General features: G+C 37.0%; 2 protein-coding genes across 2 annotated transcripts in view; both read right to left on the bottom strand.

Moving 5' to 3' along the window:
* Positions 1 to 2,070: 2,070 nt before the first annotated feature.
* Positions 2,071 to 16,882, bottom strand: ifih1 (interferon induced with helicase C domain 1). Its single transcript, XM_055032214.1, has 16 exons — positions 16,320 to 16,882; positions 15,831 to 16,002; positions 15,414 to 15,512; positions 14,359 to 14,409; positions 11,561 to 11,799; positions 10,850 to 11,057; positions 7,769 to 7,986; positions 7,451 to 7,546; positions 7,217 to 7,340; positions 6,618 to 6,833; positions 5,869 to 6,125; positions 5,633 to 5,782; positions 4,645 to 4,806; positions 4,369 to 4,562; positions 4,199 to 4,292; positions 2,071 to 3,746 (listed from the first exon to the last, which is right to left on the bottom strand). Exons 1-16 carry the CDS (start codon positions 16,749 to 16,751, stop codon positions 3,549 to 3,551), a joined length of 2,910 nt encoding a protein of 969 aa, XP_054888189.1. The 5' UTR covers positions 16,752 to 16,882; the 3' UTR covers positions 2,071 to 3,548.
* Positions 16,883 to 17,435: 553 nt separating this feature from the next.
* Positions 17,436 to 23,117, bottom strand: part of LOC129361321 (potassium voltage-gated channel subfamily H member 7-like) — a 40,059-nt gene continuing 34,377 nt past the window's right edge. The window contains exons 14-15 of the mRNA XM_055032097.1: positions 21,509 to 21,689; positions 17,436 to 20,629 (exon numbers count right to left, since the gene is read on the bottom strand). Of these exons, the coding sequence (XP_054888072.1) occupies positions 20,354 to 20,629; positions 21,509 to 21,689 (457 nt within the window). The 3' untranslated portion in view covers positions 17,436 to 20,353. The remainder of the gene's footprint in view (positions 20,630 to 21,508; positions 21,690 to 23,117) is intronic.

Raw genomic sequence — 23,117 nt, 5'->3', positions numbered from 1 at the left:
ATCAGCCCTTTTTCCTCACACGTCGTCACCTTACAGCATCGAAGCTAACTGTATAAGGTCCAGTCATCCATTGGTCATAATTTGTGAAGACTTGTTTTGCTCTTTATTTGTGTCTAATAATGTTTGAAAGCCAAAGTTGAAACAAATTAAACATGCACAAATAAAAAAAGTAACATGCACTTTCTTTTTCTTATTGTCTTCAGTTAAATAGGAACAAATTTATCTTGTTTTAGGTCAGTGAAGATATATATATATATATATATATATATATATATATATATATATATATATATATATATATATATATATATATATATATATATTATTATTATTTTTTTTTTGTTGCTAAATGCCACAGTAATAATGACACAAAGAGTATATCAAAGATTTAAAAATCAGAAGTTTACGTGCATGCAGAATGATAAGAATCTTTTTGAACAATGAGGGAAAACCCCGATGATGATGTCACCGTTTAGAAACGTCTGATAGGTCACGTGATACATTGAGTTGACTTGAGGCACATATGTGGATGTATTTTGTGGCCACACCTACACACGCACGCCCCCCGCCCCCCTCCAACGTGCGCGCGCGCGAACACACACACACACACACACACACACACACACACACACACACACACACACACACACACACACACGCACTTCTTTCTTGTTTGACAAAGCAGCCAAGACCAGGAAGAAAAGTGTGGAGCTGCACAAGTCTGGATCATTCTTGGTAATTCCCAGATGCTTGAAGATATCAAAGTCACCCGTTCAAACAATTATACCCAAAGATTAATGTATTTTGGTAAAAAATGTGCAAATAGACCCCAGAACTAAAGCCAAAGACCTTGTGACTGATGCTGACTGAAACTGATAAGACAGTGTCCTTATCTATAGTGAAATATGTCCTGCACCAGCTAAAAAACACTTAGCAAGGACAAAACTATTACGCACAAAAAAAAAAGAGCCAGAAGGCAGTTTGCAAGTGCATGCAGGGACAATAACTTTCATTTTTGGTGGCATGTCCAGTGGTCTGATAGGACTAAAGTGGAATTGTTTGGCCACAATGACCATCGTTACATTTGGAGGAAAAAAGTGGACCCTTTTAAGCCTGGGAACATCATTCCAACTATGAAGTATGATGATGAGCAGCATCATGTTGTGGGGCTGTTTTGCTGCAGGGGGACTCGTGTACTTTATAAAATATTGTATTACTTAAAATTGTATTATTTAAGTTATTACTCGCCCACTTTTGCATGTACAAAATGCATCCAACACTATTTTCACACTCACATTCAATGAGACTTAGTGCTGATTTTTCCCTCTGGCTCTGGAAGTCTTAGGCTTCATCTCTTTGTTTTTTCCCACAAATAACATTACATAGCTGATGTCCAACTCAGCCGTACATAGCTGTGAAGCCTGTCGTCTTTGCTTTATTTTTGGCTCATAACTCGAAAATGACTCAAAAACTAAATTGGGTAAGCTTACCTGTTGCTGCCTCCATTGTTCTTAATAATAGGATGGAGTGTTCAGGGTGAACTAGCTGAGACTTTTTTCAACAAACTTCCTTTCTGCTGTTTTTGCGAAAAGGCCAAATTTATGAAGTGGATGACTAATTTTTGTCAACAGATGTCTTATCTGAGCACTGGATGTTGGTCTGACTAGTTAATTTAGGTGCAAGACTATGTTTCAGTATGTTTGCAGTTGTACCATACTCTATTATCAGATGGATTATGCAGAGATTTTCAAAAACTATTATTGTTTTTAAGTACTGTTTTTAAACTTAAATACAGTTTACTTATCAAAACTTTATCCCTTACCTCTATGATGTGTTTCTTGGACTTTGTGCCCTAGTGATCTCTAAAAAAATCCTTAGATGCCTACAAATCTTACACATTTATCACATTTGATAAATTTACACAGAAAAGTAGCACACAAACTGAATATAAATGTGGAGTTCATTTGTGAAGATTTGTGAAAGAAAAATTGAAAGAAATTTAAATTTTTCCTTCCATTTTTATCAAGTACTTTGTCATTGTAAAAACTCAACAAATCACATAAACAATGGTTGATTTTGTCAACTAACTTCAGCATGTTGTCCATTTTATTATCTAAAATGACAAAATATGCAGAAGTTATATATATCAATACTTTTACAAGGAACTGAACGGGATAGAACTTTAATAATGACAATGTGAAGAAAACATTTTATTTGAGATGCATTCAAAGCCGCAGAGGATTATGTTTTCCTCGTCAACAAACACACTGCTTCTAAAGCAGTCATTTAACTAAACATTTAGCAGACATACAGTCCAAACGCATGAAGAGATTTTAACATCAATGCTTATTTTTTTAAGGATTTAGGCACTTAAAACATTTACTGTAAACTTAAAAACTGCATTATTTTGGTTTAACATGGTACATACACTTTTGTTGACAGTTCACTAAATATGTGCATAAATTTATTTAGCTAAATTCATACATTAAACTGCTCTTTAAAACAGTAAAAAATAATGTGAAAATGAAACTAGATGATTTTCTGGCAATTGTGAGGGAACAAAGTAAAGGGAGTTGAATTTACAATTTTTAGGCATGATTAAGAAATGACAATCTGAGCTATTCCACATGTTGTGCACATGAAGCAATAAACTTAGAGCAGCAGTTATCAATGTTTAGACTGATAACAATCTAGAGGTACAAAATGTTTTGGGATCTTTCTCAGAAAGCTAAAATCCTAATTGATTAAACATTGGATTTGTAAATGCATATTTATGCAATAAATGTAAAAAGAAGAAGAAAACCCCAGCACTTATACATTAATAAAAGCAACATTGTTTTTGTCATTTACCCTTAATTAAAAATTACTTTGCAATGTATCCTCATGTATCAGATCCTGAAACGATTGAAAATCCAATCTTACAGGTTACCTGTAACACTTAAAAGTATCATTTATTAAAAGTTTTAAATATCAAAAGTGCACTTATAAACATTCATTGCAATTTTATGCAGAGCAAATTTTCTTTCCTGTTGGAAAAAATACTCATTTGATTAATCCTGAGGGATTTGTGCAACTTGCAGAATTGCCCAATCGATTAGGTCGTCTAAAAGGATGTGGACACAAGGATGTGGACACAGAGGTTAACAAAGGTTGCCTCTGTAAATAGCTCTGTCTCAACAGTGGTGAATCACTCACTGATGGGTGAATTAAACAGAGTCAACAGCACCTGTTTGTGTGCCTGCGAGTTGACAGGTGGGCTCTGAGGGACAATCAAGGGCTCACTGCCTTGCATCTCATGGGACAGCAATGATTTCTGAAGAAAATACTTTTGAGTCATTTTGCAAATAAATTCAGACTGTATTGAAATAATGCATTATTCTAGCTAAGTGCAAAGTATGACCACAAAGTGCACTTGGTAAAAACATTTAAATCTAAACAAAGGAGAGAGCCCTCATTCTATGCATATTGCAATGAATGGATACACAAAATGTGCCATCAGAAGAGAACCACGTGCCTCCGGACGAAATAAGTGCTTTGATTTGTTAGGGTCACTCCATGTCTTCATCATCCGAGCCCTGTGCCATCAGGCTTGCGTGTTCGATGTAGTCGAAGTCAGGAAACTTGACAGGAAGGTCGGTCCACCTGGTGCAGTTGCTGTATTTTTTTGTGTTTATGTCCACCACAAAGTTTTTCACATTAAGACAGGGCAGCTCAATCCCACGATACCACATCATTGAACCCCATGTCTGCAACAGAAGTGGAGTTTAAAAGAAGACAAATCTTAGTGTATATTTTCTTTGTTTAATGCATTGAACTTAAAATTAGTAATTTATAAAAATAAATTTATTGTTCTTCATCTGCCATGAACCTCTACAGTGTTTAGCAAAAATATTCACACTGTTTGAATATTTTTTTTTTTAAATATTTTGTCACATTACAGTCACAAATTTTGATGCATTTCTTTGGGAATTTTGTGTCTTAGTAAAAAGCAAAATGGCTCAGAATCACTAAGTGTAGCTAAAATGATACTGTTAAAGCTATTATGTGAAGATCCCTGGTGTTTCATAGGAAATATTAGTGGAAAATCAGAATCATGGAAACAAGTAACACAGCGCATAGGTCAGGAATAAAGTCCTGGACAAGTTTAAAACAGGGTTTGACTTTGAACAGCTTAATCTATACCAAACAATGTGCTTACCTGACCACAGTCACTGCAAGCTATGACACCATTGGTCTCATAGTCCAAACGTCGCTCCTGAAGAGATGCGTTTTCTCTCTGGATGAAAAGTTTCCTGCACAAAACAAAGGAGAGTATAATTAACCATGCAATGCAATGTGCAAGGGTTAAGTTTATATTATAATGTGTACCTAAACTGTTGTGTAACATTGACTCTGTGCATGTTTTCAATGATTTGGATGTCTTCACCGCTGCAGATGTATTTGGTACAGTGACGGCAGCTAAACTTTACAGCAGATGGATTCTCATCCTTAACAGCCTTCTTCTTCTGGTTTACCTGTCTCACTCTTTCCTCCATTATAGCCTGAATCTGAAACTCGGTGATCTAATCAAAGGGGGGAAAGCAAAAAGGTTAAAAGACTGTATTTAAGAGAAAATAGGTAACTAATAATACTTGTTTAACATACTTGTTTGTTGTAAACTGATTGGTCATATTTTTTGATTTTCTGAATGGCTTTGTTCATCATTTGCTCACGGTGCTCATTGACATACTCCTTTTCAGCCACCCCTGAGTTCTTTACGTCCACAACAGTGTATGTGCTGTCCTCAGCTCTTCCTCTACCTTGAGACTGCAAAGGGAAACAGAACAAATGGTCAGCAATCACCTACTGATATTCAGTCAGCCCACAATTTTTTTTTTATTTCCCCTTGCCAATATTTACACTTGGTTGACTAACAGGAGACTTAAAAATACTGACCCATGAAAACATTTGTGGAAAACAGGAACAAGCTGAGATTAATTTAACATTTGATTTGAGCAGAATGGGAAACCTCCAAACACAAACACATGAAATCAGAAATCCCTGTTTTTCTTGAAGGACCATTTTGGCTGCACCGCCTGAGAATTTAAACTTTTAGTTATCAGTACTGTCCAGAAACAGCCCTTGAAATGTCCCTGCAATAGGCAGCAAGTACTCTTCTAAGTCTCTACAGATCATTTTCATTGTGGTGGATTTTGGCTGAATCAATGCATTATTCTCTGCGACTTTTTGAATGAACATAAAATGAATTTTAAGTCAGTCTGATTGTCAAAAATCGATAAAGATTAATATTGCTGAATGTTTGTGTCAAAATCTAAATTTATGAAAATAAGTGTTTTTGAAATTAAGCTTTTTTTGTCATTTGGAATTACAAAAAGTATTGTTAAATTATTGTTTTCTTGCTCTTCTTGCTGCAAGGCAATGCAAGAAACTGTGAGACCATACTGCCCAAATATTCAGCATGTTAAGTGTTTGCTAAATATTTACTCCATGTTTATTTTATCACCTGATATTTGTATTATGACTTGTCCTTCAGCGACCTTATTTATGTATGAAGTCAAAGTCATACTGAATAAAACCAAAAGGCATACCATCACATTTTTAATCAGGGATTACTGTTGTTCATTTTACTGACCTGAATCATAGCAATTTCATTGGTCACATGGCCATATCGGATCACAAAATTGCATGCTTCTATGTCCAAACCTTCTTCTGCCACTGTGGTAGCAATAAGGAGGTTGAGTTCACCGGTTTTGAACCTTTTCAACACATCCTTCTGCTCTGCCTGAGAAATACAACTGCAGGTCACATACATGAAGACCTTGGGAAATGGCAGCCTAAGAGAGTTTAGTTTGCGAAGTGTGCACTTACAGCTGTCATTGGTTTAGTATTGCTCTGGTCTCCTCCTCCAATGAAATAGGAAGGTTTTACTCCAATGTCAGCAAACTTAGGGTTTTCTTGAATCCACTGGCTAAGAGTGATAGCGCTGTGACGTGTTTTGGTGAAAATGATCCCTCTGGCTTCTTTTCTGCTGCTGAACTCTTGCAAAATTTTAGTTCTGAGTTTTGACAGGCTGTCATTTTCGTATGTTGGATCCTTTGCAAGCTTTTCCAGTTCTTCTTTTTTGTCTGTAAGGAGAAGATGTTAAAGAACTAAGGCAGAAATTTTTCAACAAAGTTAAACTTGACACTTTTACGATTGCAGTCTCTTGTAAAACTACTAACATGCCTTTAAGTCTGTTAGAGTAAATTATTCTGAGGTTTTAGTCTGAAAGGTACTCCCATTTGGGACACGAATAAGTCTAAAATAAAGCCTTAAATTGATCTGCCAAGCAATATCTCTAAATATGATGACATAGTTATTTCACTACAAAAAGCATGGTTCGTTAACAGCAAAAATGTGAACATATGGGTAAGCAAGACCATATATATATATATATATATATATATATATATATATATATATATATATATATATATATATAATATATATATATATATATATATATATATATACACACACACACACACACACACACACACCAACATACATACGTATGTATGTATGTGAAATTTATAGTGGAAGTTAAGAATGTCAAAAAGAAAAAAAAAAGATCTTACCTTTAAACAAATTGAACAAAAATCTCTCTGTCTCCGTTATTTGCATGTTTTGCTCTTCATCTGGTGACGTTTTCTTCTTCATCTGCTCCTCGTGGAACTTGTCCAGGTAACTGAGTGCATCACACATGCGTATGGTGTTGCTTAAAATCAGACCTTCATTATACCATCGGAGGAAATCTGCGCAGACCCGCACTGTCTTGTTTCCATCTTTGGCAGCTAAAACACAATCAGACAATTTCATGATAGCTCTGTGTGTGCTAAGCCCAAACTGTCCAGTGTAATAGAGAGTTAGTGTTAAAGGGTAACTACAGGCACGCTGCAGGTAAAAGTGAACGAGAATTTTATGGCACTTTAATACTTGACTGAATAAAAAAATAAACTAAACTAAGATTAATATCACAGACATAAAGATTCAGGCTGTATATAATGCTAATAAATATCATTGACTTAGGAGAAATTGTGTATTTTTCATATCAAATTTTAAATGCTACTTCTATCAATTTGTACAACATATTGGCACCAACATCACTATCCACCAATATCAGTAAATTTTTTTAACATATCTGTATAATACATGTCTGTGTAACATTTCCACTCACCTTCTCGCTCTGTTTGAACAGCCCATTGTTCGTAATTCTGAGAGCCCAGGTCACATGTTGGAAAAAGCCGGGCATGTTCGTGAATAGCAGCCATGATTGTCTTGACCACACAACCAAAGGGATCCTGATGATGATGTTTAGGTAAAATACAGTTAATGCCCCTTGACTACAGAAGAACCTCACCACATTTGTATTTTATTGTACATATCTTATTGAATTTAATATGAAACCTACCTCTTTTCTCTGTTCAACGGGCAGAATGGTTTTTCGTTGTTCCTTTTTATTAATGCTTCCTGTCATAATTTTGGAAGCATCCAAGTTTGCACAAATCTACAAAAGAGGGAAAGAAATTAATATTAATCTGCATTAATATATAATGCAAAATACAATATACAATGTTGGTATGGTTTTTTTCAGCGTTCCTTAAAGTAGGAAACTAAGGATAAATTAGAAAGCAAAAATAAACGTGAAAGAAATTTAGATGAATAAAATAAGTTGTAAAAATGCATACAATATTACAGCTGGAGATACAATGCTAAACAGAGTATTTACTCGCAGAATGTGCTCTTCAGCTTTATTCAGGGTTTTGGCTCCTCCGACTCCCGGTGAGGCTGTCAGGCCCAGGATCTGAGGAAGCGGTACGGGCTTCTTCTGTAGCTTCGTGAGCTGTTTGTTCTTGTGCTTTTGTTTCAAATACCTCATCATGATGTGGTTGTAGACTTCTCCTTTCTGAGTGTGGTGACATTCATCTATTATGATCAGTGTCAGATCTGCAAAAGACAGTGACATGATGCCAAAGATTCACTTGGAACTGTAAATTAGAAATGCCATGCAGAAATCAGAACAAAGAATTAACAGAATAATTTTATTTTTTTTTTGCAACCCATATAGTTTCTCCCTAACTGAAAGTACACAAATCCTATATAAAGACAACCATCTTCTTCAACCAGGCACTCCTAATTAAAAGAGTCCCTTGAAAGATTGAGGTAGTTCTTTTAGGAAAACAAATTGTCCCACACAAATCAGAGCTTTTAGGGTCAATTTGAGACAGCAGTTTAAACCACACAATAACATCAGTTCAGAGAACTGCATGCTTCAAAAACAAAGCCAGACTTCAATGTAATCTGAATACGGTGCATTAGAATTACTCAAGTCTAAACTGTTATTCGATTTTGTCCCAGTAGAGAATGCAGAGTGGCAGTTTGATGGGCTGTGATAGAAGCTCTCTTGTGAATTCGATCCAGCCACACACCGATGGCTTGAACAGACATGTGGCCTGAGAGCCAGGAGGCAGGGAAAAAAAAAAAAATGCTTTCAAGTGTTTCAACAAACAGCATATGTTCCTCTGAGGTGGCTATTCCACCTTGGACTGGTGACTGCCAGGAGTGAACACTGGAGTCGGAAGAATTTGACAAGATCCTGTCGGGGGAAAATCCTGCTCTTTCTTCCCTTGGTGGTTGTCTATTCCAGAACATTTCAGTGTCAGTAAAATCCAGGGTAGATTTTGCATATACTTAGAGATGTCACAACCATATTAAGTGTAATGGTGAATTTTGAGTTCTAGTAAGAAAAAAAAGTTGAATTTTTAAAAGAAATAAGCATTTACTGTTTAGTCTGTTCATCAGAGTAAACAAAAAAATGTAGCCAAACCATCTGCGGATTAGGAAGAATTGAATGAGCAGCAGCGGAGAATACATTTTTGAAATTAAATAATATAAAATGAGTTTGCTGTTTTACTTTCAAGCTGGCTTTGTCACTCCAGGACAAATGTCTACTATGAAAAATTAGAAGGCAACAGTTTAAAACTCCCATTTGTCATTCCTTCCAAGTTGCTAAATTTTTCTTTTATACTTGAGTAAATAGAGCAGTTTCCCATTTTGTTACTGCAAAGGATGCTCTGTTTTTTTTTTTTTAATAAATCCTGTGATAAAAGTTTGACAGTAGTTAAAATGCATAATTCGCTACCAGCATTTGAGGGAAGAGAAGTTTCTAGAATTATAGTTTTGTTTTTAAGTTCAAAGCATTTTGGTGTGTGCCTGCACGGACTTGCAGTTTAAATTTTAAATGCATGTTTTGAATTGCGCAATATGTGAAGTTTCCCTTTTATTCTGTCAGTCTGGCTTTTCCATCTCCCCGCCCACAAGGGGCTAGATATCAATTTCTCCACCCTCATTTTTAACCCTTAGTTCTTCATTTGGACTTCATCAAGTCTTGTGTGACACCGAGTGGGATTGTTCTATTAAGAATTTTGACAGACATGTCCAATTCTTTCTGTCTGCCTAACAATTACAGTATGTGACACTGCATCCAACTTTGCTCTGCTCCTCACTTTGTAGGCGGGCTGCTGCCATTCTGGAGCACCCCAAATTCCACTGCTTCCATGCCTTCTCAGCTCCACTCCACTGCAAACCGCAGAGAAGTTTTTGCAAGGCGCATGCGCGGTAAATGAGAGATCACGTGAAAAAGCCGGTGATAAAAAGGATGAATGGTGTCACATAAAATGCAGCAGTTCTCAACTTACAACGTTTCCATTTTCCCTACATTGCTCTCCCTGCCTTCACTGGCGCTCCTGCTATAATTTGAGCAAGAAACTTTTGAGAATTAAATGCATATTTTGTGTCATAACTGATACATGCTGACATCTATCAGTTACAGCCATTTATTTATTTATAAATATACCCATATTTTTTATTAATAGACTATATTTGGTGGAATATTTCCACCAAATATAGTCTGTCTTGATGAACTATTTTGAAAATACGGATGTTTCGCATGTGCAGCTTTCTGTTGGGCTTTGAAGATTAACTACACACTTGCTTCGGTGTCTGATAAAAACAGAATCAGTTCTAATTTTGGGTAATGGCTTTGCTGTCGTTGCTGTTAATGGGTTCATATTTACTGCAGAGGCCGCAGATTGGCAGAGCAAGGTGCAGCCGGATGGAGTGTATTTTAGGATTTTAGGGGTAAAAGCAATAGTAATTATTTGAAAATGATATGATAATATGAATACTACGGTTGCTTAGTATTCTATTATCATAGAATATGACTTTAAGGTAAGATATAAACAGTTAACAGTCAATGTTAGCTGTTTTCTACCCAGGGCTCCATGGAAGTACATTTGGCAGCATGGTTGCTCTCCACAATGAAGGTCCCAGGTTTGAATCCAGGTCTGAGGTCTTTCTATATGAGGCTTGCGCGTTTTCTCTGTGCATACGTGGGTTGTTACTGAGCACTGCAGTTTCCTACCACTGTCCAAAAACGTGACTGTCAAGTTCATCAGTTACTCTAAAAGCTGCCCATGGGAATGAATTTTGTTGCTTGTCTCTGTGTTGCCCTGTGATGGACTAGCGACCTGTCCAGGTTCTTCCCTGCTACTTACTTAATGACCGGTGGACATCCAACCACTCCAGCTCTCAACCACTCTTTGGTAACCTTCATGTGGAATATTTTCTAATTTAATCTATTTTGGGGGCTAGTAAAACCCCTAGAATGTATTATTGTGTAGTTGGATTTGTGTAGTCGGATTGGGCTAGCAAAATAACACAAACTGAGTTCTTTGCAAGTGATTATCCTCCAGTAGTTTGTCCCACCACATTTCATAGAATTTAGAAATTAAGTGCTGCAAAGTCCTACCGCTTAGGTTCACCCCTTCATCCTCTCCGCTGGTAGCCCTCTCCAAGTAATTTTCGAGAATCTGGGCTGTGCAGATGATGATGTCGTTTCTTTGTACAATGTTAGCAAATGAGATTTTGAGCTGAGAGTCTCCACTGACCCTCTCCACTTTGTACTTGAGCCTCAGGAAAGAGAACTCTGTGGAGAAATGCTGCTCCACAAGAGGAATCTACAAGACAAAATAGAATATTTTACAAACACAACTTTCTTTTTATAAAGGGAGAAATGACTTTCTGTCACTACAGCATCTGAAGGGCATAATGTTAACATCCACCACAACTAAGCTACTCGAAGCCTTATTCCTTTTGTTTAAGGCAGAGCTTCTAATTAGTGGAAACAGGGGATTTTGTTGCACACTGTTTACAAAAGGAGTACACAGACTTTTCTGTGTTGGTACAACTAACCTACTTATTGCTCAGGAATGAAGATTAAAAACGAAAATGCTTTCAGTCACATAAGATTACTTCGTCTGCTACTAGATAGTTTTATGGGAGGAAAATATTTCTTGCCACATGGTTTTCATTTTCCTTGTTCAGTCCACATCTCACAAGTTATATATAAAACTTATGGCATGGAATTTGTGGTGTGTAACTTTTGTGTGTTCTTTGGATCTGAAGGAAACACTGCAGCCAAGGCCCATAAGTCAGACAAACCAAAGTCAGATCCTAGTACCTTGTTCACCAGCACAACCACCTTCCCTGGTTTCCCCTCAGCTCTCCTGCTGTCCAGATGTTTTTGGGTAATGTACACTGCAACTCTGGTTTTACCGCTTCCTGTTGGAAGGCAAATAATAATGTTTTCCCCCTCCAAGGCAGGCTTGGCAACTTCCATCTGATAATCGCGAAGAGAAATTTCTTCTGGGCCTCCTCTGGTGGCTCCTGCTGCTTCTGGTGCTGGACAGCCACTTAGATCTGCAATGCAGACGAAAGGTTCAGACTGAAAACATCTTCTGTCTATGTCAGCAAGCCACAATTACACATTGTTATGGAATGTCCTCTTTAAGCTGTCTTTATACATGGAACAATTTTTTTATGTGCATTCAGAACATAAATGTAGTTTTAAAACCTCAAATTTGCCAAATTAAGAGAATGAGACAATACATTCATATAATTTCAACAAACTACAACATAAATAGTTTGTATGCTATCGAAATAGGCATACAAACCAACAGCAAGCGCAGAAAACCTAATACTTGTTTGAAATGATTCAGACAAACTCCATCATGTCATGACATGTAATTTGAGTATCATTTCCATGACTGGTTTTATGTAGCACTTTTCAGTCTTAGCTCTGCATAAACACCAGACCTTTGCTGGGTTGCTGGAAGAGAGTGAGTCATTTGTTCTGTCTCAGCTGGGGGTGATGAATTGCTGAGGCATTTTGCATAATTTTTATGAATGAGCCCCCCTTATGTTATGAGTACCACATTTGCCACAACTGTAAATACAAAACCTCTGAAAACACAAAGCACTGCAAAAATATTTACTGTTTTATGTTGTTACACTAACCCCCCCCCAAAAAAAACTTAATGTGTTTTTATGAAGATTTTGCATGACAGCCTAACACAAAGCAATAAATAATTACTGAGTGGAAGAAAAATTATATGCTGAGATGCTGATCAATAAAAAAATAAGTGTGGCAAAGCAGGCAATTCAAACTAGTTTACTTTGATACCCTTGAATAAATTCCAGTTAAATTACCTTCAGAAGTTGCCTACTAAGCAAGGAAAGCTTGTTTAGACACTTTTAAATTCCTCCATAATATAACACCTTTCAACAATAAAATTGTACAAAACGCTTCATAAAGAGATTATAAACATTAAACCCAGTGATTAGAGTCTACCTGTGACTTAAAGCAATGGACTCATTTTTCAAAGAACAAAGTTGATTCTGAAAAGAAGCTACAAGGAGTCCCATGTGAGGTTTGCCACCAGCCTTATGTAGGTCACAGCAAATATATGAAAGATATGAAAGGATAAGATCAAAATATAGTTGTCTGAACAACATGCAAAGTATTACGTCCTGTGAAAAGCTAAAACTGCACATCAGCTTGAAACAAAGTGATGGTAACATCAAGCTGTGGGGAAACTGGTCAGAGTATTAGGTGGCAACAAGGCAACCCAGGAAGACTCCAAAGGAATAGATCTATAAATAAATGTTTTGAACAAAGCACATTAATATCTTAGGATGGTCTATTCAAAGTCCACAGCTCAATCTAACTGAATCTGTGGCAAGAAAATTGTGAAGTCTGTGATGAAAATTGATCCTCAGACACTCTCCACTCAGTCTGACTTAGCATGAGCTATTTTTCAGTTGTGATTAGCGTGGGAGGTAGCTGTTCAAAAAACAGATTAAGTGGGGCTGGACAGAAATGCACACTTTTTAGATTTTTAGTTCTAATAAAAAAGAAGACAACAATATGCATACTTATTTTTATTTCACTTTACAATAAGGTACTCCTTTATATTAATCTATGCATTAAAAGAAACTGATGTTTGACGTCGCACTCTTGTTTTGCAAGGCACAGAATAGTTGTGTTTTATTGTCGGTGGAGGCAGTTTTTAATTAGCTTCCTATGGGTCAACACAAATCTGTCCTGATGAAGAGATAGTCTGAACAACAACAATAGGAAATGTGTTCCAGACACTGCAATTATTTGAGATATATTCTGTCAACTATTTTAAATGTTACTCCAAAAAGGAGGTGAAGTCAAATTATTACAGAGGACAGAAAATCTCTGAAAACTAACAGTATTACAGTATAATTTCTTGGAAGATTAGGTGTAAATTTTAACTCACGCAAATCAACAAATAAAAAAAAGTATATTTTTTTTCTGTTGGCTGCTTATTATGAAACGTCATTTAGAGTTGATATGAAGATATGGTAACTGAAGTGTAGGAAAAGACTCAAATTCAGGCCTGGGATGAGGGCAACATATCTTTAACTTACTACATCCCAGAAACAGGCCTTTCAGAATGCAAATAGATCATCAGAGTGATGTTTTGTACAGCGTATTCACCACCTTTTGGGTGATGACAGATACAGGACACTACAACCAAACTTAACTCCACCCTCCTGTAAAACTGAAGAAGACAAAGTGTGAATAGAAAGTTAACTAAAGTCTGCAGTCCACAGATTCCTTTTCAATCTGCTAATACTGAGTCACCATGTGGTTTTCATTTAAAGCACCACTGCGCTCCGTCCTCTGCAACCTCTCTGTGGTTCTTCAGAGTTCACACATGGAACTTATTTATCGCACACCAAAAGGGATTGAAATATTCCACAACAATCTTCCAGTTAATCTCATTATGCCTAGTGAATATGAAATAGAGATCAAACACACATTTTTCTGACAAATACCTGTGCTAATTTAGGCCTGGTGGTCTAGGTTTCACTGGACACATTCTGGGATTAACAAGAGTTTATAGAATTATAACAATAAGAATGTGGGTGAGGGTAAATGAATCCCACCTGGATGTAAATTATCCATGGATTTGGACAGGTCAGTGCTTGAATACAGGTCTGAAAAAAAGAAGAAAAAAAAGCATTTACTCAAAATACACTTATGAAAAGCAGCAGATTTCAGCTAATTTCTGCACAAAATCAAACATAAAGTAGCTTAAACCTAAGGACTTGCACAACATCCAATGAAGAATAAGTTAGTACAGCATAACTAACAAAAGTGTCTTGATTGTAATTTCTTGAAGAAATGAAAATGAGCCATGTGGGGAAAAAATTTTCTTTCGGGGTTGTTTGCGGCCATGAAAGCAAACCGCCCTTTCATGGCAGCAGCATTACCTCCTCTCCTAAACGGTAATGGAAGAACTGACTGAAAGAACAGACTATATTCTTGAAAAGTTTACATGCATTTTTAAATTGAGAAAAGACCAAGATGTTGTGGCTTTCTATGGTTACCACCGCTCAACTATAGGAGGAACACATGTGGATGTATTTTAGAGCAACATCTAAGACATGTTGCTTCTTTTCATGAGATCAAGAAAATCAACCAGAGTAACAAGAAGTATAAAGAATGTCCAAAATCTGTGAAGGAAACCAAGAAAAATCAGCAAAAAACTTTGTGAAAATGCACGCATAATCTGGTAAGAGTGTGAAACAAGTTCTGATATGGAGTAAAAAGATAGCAACAAATCATTATTCCAGAAGAAAAAGAAAATCTAGTTTAAAAGGCCATTCTACAAATTACCAAAAACTATTTCTGAAGAAATAGTTTTTGTAATCCTAGTGAAAGCAGAAGTTTAGTCTAAATTAAAGGAACAGATAAAAAATTCTTATGTCTCTTTATACACTTTACATAAAAGTCTGGGTTTAACTGCAATTGTGAGGCAAGACAAGGATGGACAATCTTTGAAGCTTAACATCACGTTGATTGATTTTGTGACTTCTACAGCTCCTGCAAAAATGTATATAAATATATCTATATAAATATATCTATATAAATATATATACATATAAAATATAAATTAATTGCGTTATACATTGAGGAGACATATTCTCCTAAGTAAGACCTGTGGCATCATCCTGAGATTCCTCAGTGCCGCTGATTTCCATGGGCTCCTCACTCTGACAGCTTTCTGCCGGTGTCTCCTCTGTTGCTGCTACATTTTCTGAAAATCCAAAAAAATAATAATTAAATGTAGTTTCCATCTTTACACTTTATCAAAATGAAGCTCAGAAACAGGAACTCTGTGTTGACAGAAACCAAATCACAGTTTTAGTAAAATTACTCAGTAGAATAAATATTTGCTAATGGGAAATTACTCAAGAAACTGAATTAGGGATATTGCAATCCGTGTAATTACTGAGATGCATAACACTCCCAAAGCTCCCTAAATCCCACTGAAATATCGGTGCCCAGACTTTGCCTCATCACCTTTCCTTCAACAATTGTGACCTCCAGGAGCAGAGGAAGGTGAGACACTTACTCTGTTTATCACACTCATTTGGTCCTCCAATGAGCTCATACAGGTGTTTGTGTTCAGTGAGACGCAGAATTTCCCGAAATTCAGAGAACCAGCCTGGTCGGCATTTTACGATCCTGCGCAGAAGTTCACCCGCTCCTTGTTTATTTCCGTGGATTGCTCTTTCAGCCAAAATCTAGATTTTGAACAAAAATAAACAGGGTTTGTGTGACTTTTCTGCAACCTGGAGGTAGGAGGAGAAATCGCACCAGCCAGAGGTGGTGAACTTCCATTTGCATTCAATACTGCCATCTTGTGGTCACATTAAAAACCACAATAAAAACGTCATTTTGTTTATAGATTGCTTTGAATTCTAGCATGTAAGATAAAACAATACAATATAAAACAAAGGACCGATAACATTAATTTTATTCTTTCTAACTTCCAACCAACAGCGAATTTTGACGTTTCTGATTCTCATTTTTTTTATTGTTCTTTTTATTGTTTGCTTACCTTCTCTTGGTCCGCAGCAGTTAGGAGACCTTGGGCAAAGCACAGAGTCAACACTTCTTCTGTTTTCAAGTCCTGCAGACTGGAAGTAAATAACCGAATTAACTCGACAAAGTAGTCATTCTCCGCCTCAACTTCAGGGTCTGGTGGGTTTAACTCCAGGTAGTCAGCAGCGTGAGTGCTGCCTCCGTGATTCAACGCGTCAACGAAGGCCCTGAACCAGCCGACTGGATGCGGCCTCCCAGCAACCAGGCTAATAAGCAATTCCGCAGCCGATTCATTGCCGTCCGTGTTCAGTTTACGCCTGATCCGCTCCTTTAGTCCAGCTTCTAATTGCAAGTGTGGTAGCGCCTCGTCTACCTTTATAAGCTGCTTGAGTCTCGGTGTTAAGTATTCAATGCGGCGTTCATATAGCTCATCTTTATCAGAAGCCATGTCGGACAGTGACTGGACTGTCCGATAATCCAAGTGACTCCGACTCGAGTTAAAAGTCTCTGCCTTTCCGCTATGACGTTGCACTTCTTCACTCTTCTTTACCCTGGACAACAAAACTTGGTTTACTTTCGTTTTCGTCACCTGCAAAAAAAAACTAACATTGAAAGTGGCCACTAGATGTCACTGTTTGATAACAGTAATGTAAACCACTTTTACGAAACACTTCAACATCACACATATCGGCGGGTCTCAATAAATAAGAAGGAATATGACTGGAGGTAATATTTATTTTCTACAATTAACTGCAAAGAGGTACTCGTATATAGATTAATGACCAAGAAATTGGTGTGTTTAAAGCATTTAGATTATATAAATGCTTAAGGCTATCCAATCTCAGAACAGTGCAGTGTAAAGAGCTTTTTCCTTGAAGTAAGAAAGGAAATATAGTCTTACATGGATGTAAGACTAACCATGTCGTCTTACATTGTGTTTGGGTGAGGAGTGACTTTACAGAAGGACTGGGCAACCAATCTTAGAAATGACTGCTTGTGGATTACCTGTCCTGTGACATGTGTTTGTTACTGTGTGGTGAAAAATTGACAATTGATACCGTTGTTGTTTATCTGTGAACACAAATAAATGGAGAAAATTTAATAATTTAAAATAAAAACTGAAAGACACAACTTCAACACTTTTTAATTTATTGCTTCCATAGTTTCAAAACAAGCATAATCTATAGTTTTACAGAATCTCATAAATAAATGATAGAGTAAAAAATACTATTTACATCATACAATAATATATTATTTATTTTACAGCTGTTCAATAATATTTAGTAAGGTGGACATTATCCAAAATAACATGGGTATACAATGGGATTCATGAATGTGATTTTGTTACAATTAAAGATGGCTGACTTATCATTTGGACTGGTTGTATAGGCACAAGTCCCTGTTTGAAGCCTTCTTTAGAACAGATCCTACTGTATGACTAAGTGAAATCCCATCTTTAATTTAGTCTTTTTCTACCACATCATACCTTCACATACATAAAAAAAAAATTTAAATAAAAAAATAACACATGAATGCTGACATCATTATATGTTGTGCTACTTTGGGCTTGAAATCAGTGCAAAACAGTATATAAATAGAGTTTACAACACATGCACTGCATCGTACTTGCGTGTCCGAGGCAGGGATAACAGCAGATAATCCTCAAATCTGCATGTTATGATATTTGCTCAAACAAGCATGCACGGTGCATTCTGGTTAATATAGTACAGTAGGTGCAGATCAGCGATTGCAATAATAATAATAATGCACATCATTTAAATACATAGTGTACTGTGATGTATGTTGCAGTGCAATTATCCATAGCCCCTGAGTCACACTGCAAAGAATATAGGCATACAGCTAAGGATGAGAAAACTGTTCACACACCTCAGTAGTAATGCTGAATCGCTCTAAAAGTTCTAGGAAATAGTTTGTGTAACCCACACAGGATTCAGACTATAGATGGGGTATAATGATCAGGTTCTGTAGTGACTGTTAAGGGTATCCATGTAGTCAGTATCGTGCTATATCCCCTGTCCCAGGAGAGGAAATTTGCAGAATGCGTTTTTTTTTTTTTTTCTCTTTTCCCCGCTGGCTTGTCAGACCCTTAGTGTCAGGTACTATGCAAAGATTTCAGAAAATGGAAAAAGAACCGCTGCGTCATCATTTCTCCCGCTGTAACAAAGTCACCTCCTCACACTTCAGGTTCTAATGAGGACACAAAGCAGTGCCAGGCCTTGCGTTGGCTCACACCCTCAGTTTCAAAGTCTCAGGCTGCAGAGGGTCAACAAACATGAACAAACATCTGTGCTCACCAGCCGCCTGCCAGACTTGAAAAGATTGACGGCCTGTCAACAACCAGCATTATCAGTCTTAACCAAAAGCTTAATTTTTTGTTCTTGTTTTTTGCTTGAACCATCAACAATGATTGATAAAGTGCTACATAATTTGGCAGCAGGTTATACAGTAGATGCATCCTGGTGAGTTATGAGAAAAATCACATGCTGGCCATTTTATTAGGTACACCTTTGGTGGCAAAGATTCACGATGCCAAAATCATAATTTTGGTTCGTATTGACATGACAGCATCATGCAGTTACTGCAGATTTGTCAGCTGCACATTTATGATACAAATGTCATGTTCCACCACATCCCAAAGGTGCTTTCTTAGATTGAGGGTTGTTGACTGTGGAGGAAACTGGAGTTGAATAACTCATTGTGATATTCAAAGCAGTTTGAGATGATTTGGGTATTGTTACACTGAGCTTTGTCCTCCTGGAAGAAGTCGTCAGCAGAGGGATATGTTATGCTCATAAAGAGCATAGTCAGCAGTAATACTCTATGCCTATGCTGTTTGTTCATTTGGTACCAAGAAATTATATCCAATACACCACCACCACTAACTTTAACTGTTGATGCAAGACAAGATCAATTCAAACTTTGATTTTTACACCAAATTCTGACCCTACCACTTGAATATCCCTGCTGAAATTGTGACTCATTAGACCAGCCCACAGTTTTCCAATCTCATAATGTCTCATCTTGCTGAGTTTATGCCAACTATCCTCATTTCAACATCCTGAGTATCCGTGGATTACCAGTACATTGGTAGCTTTCTGCCGCCAGTGTACTCTTCCTTTTTACACAAGTGGCAGCCTGGCAGCAAACACCTGTCAGCTTGACTTACTTGTGTCTTTCTTTGGATCCAATCTCTGCATTTAGGGAGTTTGTGTGACTCCCTGTCACCATCACTGTCTCCATCTGCCAGATTATATATATCTTCAACAATCAGCGACCCTATTTTTTTTCTAAAATCTTGCAAAAGATGTTTATCAATCCCTCAAAAAACAAATTTTTAAATATAAAATGATTTGAGTCAAATTTAGGAACAACTGACACCAGAGTAAATAAAAAAAAACCTTGTATGTGGTGAAATAATGCAGAAGTTGCTGGTTTCTATGAGAGACCAGTGTTTGTGTGAGGTAGGTCAGTCATGTTTTCTTGTTTAGAAATGTTACGGAGTGACACATTGCTCTCTGATTGTCACAATGGTTTTCCCTGTATTGGTAAATAAATGTGTTAATGGTAAGACCGGTACACTGGTGACCCAACCAGGTTTTTCAGTAGGTAAAGCGGAATATTAGGAAAAATCTAGCAAAACTCTACATAGGCGAACTGTCTTCGCTCTAATACAACCAACTATTAATGCCATTAAAAAAAGTGTTGTCTAATAACAGCAGTCTCATCTTAGTTATACAGACTTCTGGCTTCATGTGGATTTTTAGGATAAAATGAGTTCACATTTAAAAATCTTTTTTAAAAAGTGCCAAAATCTGCAACTCTTGTTAGTTTCCTTCTTCCAAAAGAACAGAAAGAGAGGGCAAAAAACATTTTCACCACATGCACAATGAAATATATTCTCCTTTCTTTAACATAGCCACTTTAAGATGCAGATGTCTGTGCCAGCATGCTGATAAAACAAACAAAAGAGTGCTACTTAATAATTACAGCATAATAATTCCAATATTATCATACGGTGCTGCTGAGAATTTATGTCCTGGGAACCTCAGAGTCTGAGACATGTCTGAGGTGTCTTTCTGAGGTGTGGTCAGGGGCAGAGGGCAGTGCAGAAGAGCAGGAGGCAGATAAGGTTTGAGATGGAAGAGGGATCAGTGCTGGCTGTTGATGTGCTGGGATCTGTTGTTGTTGCTGATGCATGTCTGCATGTCTTTGTTGAAAAAATACTGTAAGGCTGTCCTCTATGGGTGCATTCACAATGGAGTCTTTGGATTCCTGAATGGTGCTCTCCAGTTTTTGGCTGGGGCCCTGAGAATAAAAATGAAGACATTAAAAATAGGTTTTAGCATCTCAAACATAGCGTGCACTCCACATTTACAATTCATACAGTTTTCTTCACATTTTGTCATGGTACAACCAGAAACCTGTGACAGAACAAATCAAAGTTCATATTTGTGAGGTGAAAGAAAAATTATTCAGTTTTTAAATACTTTACAGATAGAAATTGGTGACGTTTTTGCAGCCTCTAGCACATTTTCTTCGGGGATGGCCCTACATTTAACTGCACTCATCTTCTCACCAATTTTTAGCATTCTTTCTGTAATGCTGTATTTTGTACTTGGGCTACAAGAAAATCTATTTTGTTATCAACTAGAGCACACTCTTCCACTTGTTTTAATTCTGAACAACAAAGCTTTGTGACTAACTTTAAGACAAACCTCTAATGCCTTTCTTTCAACAATTGTTTTTTTTTTCTTGCCACCCTTTCATACAGGCTGAATTTGTCATTGCATAGTTGTCCTGTTGACAGATTCCTCCACCTAAGTTGCTAATACTAATATTGACAAATAAAACTCTGGGGCCTAGAAGTAAGCAAGATTTATCTTGAAATTACTTTACACACAGAGATGTTATTTACTAATAAAGTGACTTGCAAAGCTTGTGTTAGTTGTCTACACAGCTGTACTACTAATTGATTTCATAGCGTTGTATCAGAGTAAAAATTTGATATCAAATCCGTGTCAAACTTTTTGGATTTCATCTTTTGCTTCTTGTTGATATATTAGAAAAAACTTCCATCGCAAACATAGAAGATTGTGGTTGCAACTTGACTTAATGTGATGACGTTCAAACAACATAAATACTTAAGCAAAATTTCAGACTTCTGAACAAAGAAAGTCTTCATACTTGAGTGTCTGTATGGCTGAATAAATGGCTTGCAGACAGAGCAACAGGCTGAACCTTCACAGCGGATCTTTGATATTCTGGACTGGCTGTCACAGTGCTGTAGGCGGGGGGTCCTAGAGTCGGTTGTCTCTGCAGCATCTGCAGGATGGTTTGAATATCTGATATCAAGTGCGACTCCAACCTGAAAAAGGCACAAAGCATTATCAAAACAAGAAGAGCTGAAATATATGATTCTGGGTGAGTTCAATGAGGGCTAAAAACACCCGGTGCATGTCACTGAGCAGTAGATGGAGCTTATGTGCTCTTTTCTGGTGGACTGATGAAAAGAATGTAAAGGTGTGGAAACACATGCTGGAAGACCAATACTGCTCTGGCAAGCAGTGATAATGAGTTTCGTGTGGGAGGTGTGAGTTCACCATTTATTGTGCAGATTAGTTTATTATATTTGTTAAGTCGATCTAAATAGGACCAGATATCACTCAATTATTTTATCTGAAGTACAATGAATTTCATAAGCGGTAACATATTCCCTTTTATGTAACAAACTGATTTTTGAGGGGCAGAGAGTGGTGGTGGGGGTATTTTCAAGGAGCTTTCACAGAAAATATTACATCACCCCTTTTCTTTCCTCTGCCATATGCTTTCAGACATGTTAAGCCAGAAAAAAACCTCAACTTATCAGAAAAGTGCTGCTGATCCTGCAGCCAGTGTGCATTAGGGAGAAAATAAGGTCAGGTATAGTGCAGGGGATGAGATGTTTTATTTGTGCAATGTAAAATGAGTTATCCCACTTTTCAGGACCTGTGATACCTTCTCACATTCGCTGCTACAATCCCAGCTAAAAATAACTCATGCAGTTCAGGTGGCTGCAAGCTTGCTACAGTATCTACGGACGACGTTACTCCTCATTCACAAAACGGTGAGAATAAAATGTCTGTTTATAGAAAACAGCCTGAAAAAAAAGAACAAAAAAACATTGATTTTATTTTAAACTTTTCTTTCAGACTTAGTCATCACTTTCTTTCTCCTCTGTTCTATTTAACACCTCTTAAAAATAGCACAGACTTTGCTCCAACTCATTCTCAAGTTTAATATGCTGTGGTTTTGTGGAGATGCATAATATCCTGCTTCCAGTAGATCCAGCCTCCCACTCTGATTCCTACAACAGATTCTGCCAGCTCGTTGTCTTCCTCCACCTACTCGTGAACATGCAATGCTCGTTTTCTGTCCTTTTAACAGTGTGGGAGGTGACAATGTAAAAATATTATGAACTATGTCATCCTTAAAGGAAAGTAGTGAAAAAACAACTTTGAAGTGGCAGATGAATAAATATGGCTTCTCCTTCTTCCTTCCCCCAGTGTCAGCTGAATATTTTTCTTAAATAGCTTTATGTTCAAGGTGACCACACAACATAGAAGTCAGTAATTGTCATTTAGCATAATATGTGCATTTATGCCCATTTTCACCAGTTTAAACATTAAGAATGTTTATTTTGGTAATTAGTCCAGTTTGTACGTGCGCACTTTTAATGCATTTGGTTACTTTGTCTTTCTTTTGGTGTTCAGTGATCTACAAGGTCCCTGGGAGCCTTGGCCAAACCAAAAATGGT

Source organism: Poeciliopsis prolifica, unplaced genomic scaffold (genome assembly GCF_027474105.1).
Source record: "Poeciliopsis prolifica strain line A6 unplaced genomic scaffold, Auburn_PproV2 SCAFFOLD007, whole genome shotgun sequence".
In the NCBI taxonomy this organism is placed as follows: domain Eukaryota; kingdom Metazoa; phylum Chordata; class Actinopteri; order Cyprinodontiformes; family Poeciliidae; genus Poeciliopsis; species Poeciliopsis prolifica.
The sequence above is the reverse complement of the archived record's forward strand: the minus strand, read 5'-3'. Positions and strand labels throughout refer to the sequence as shown.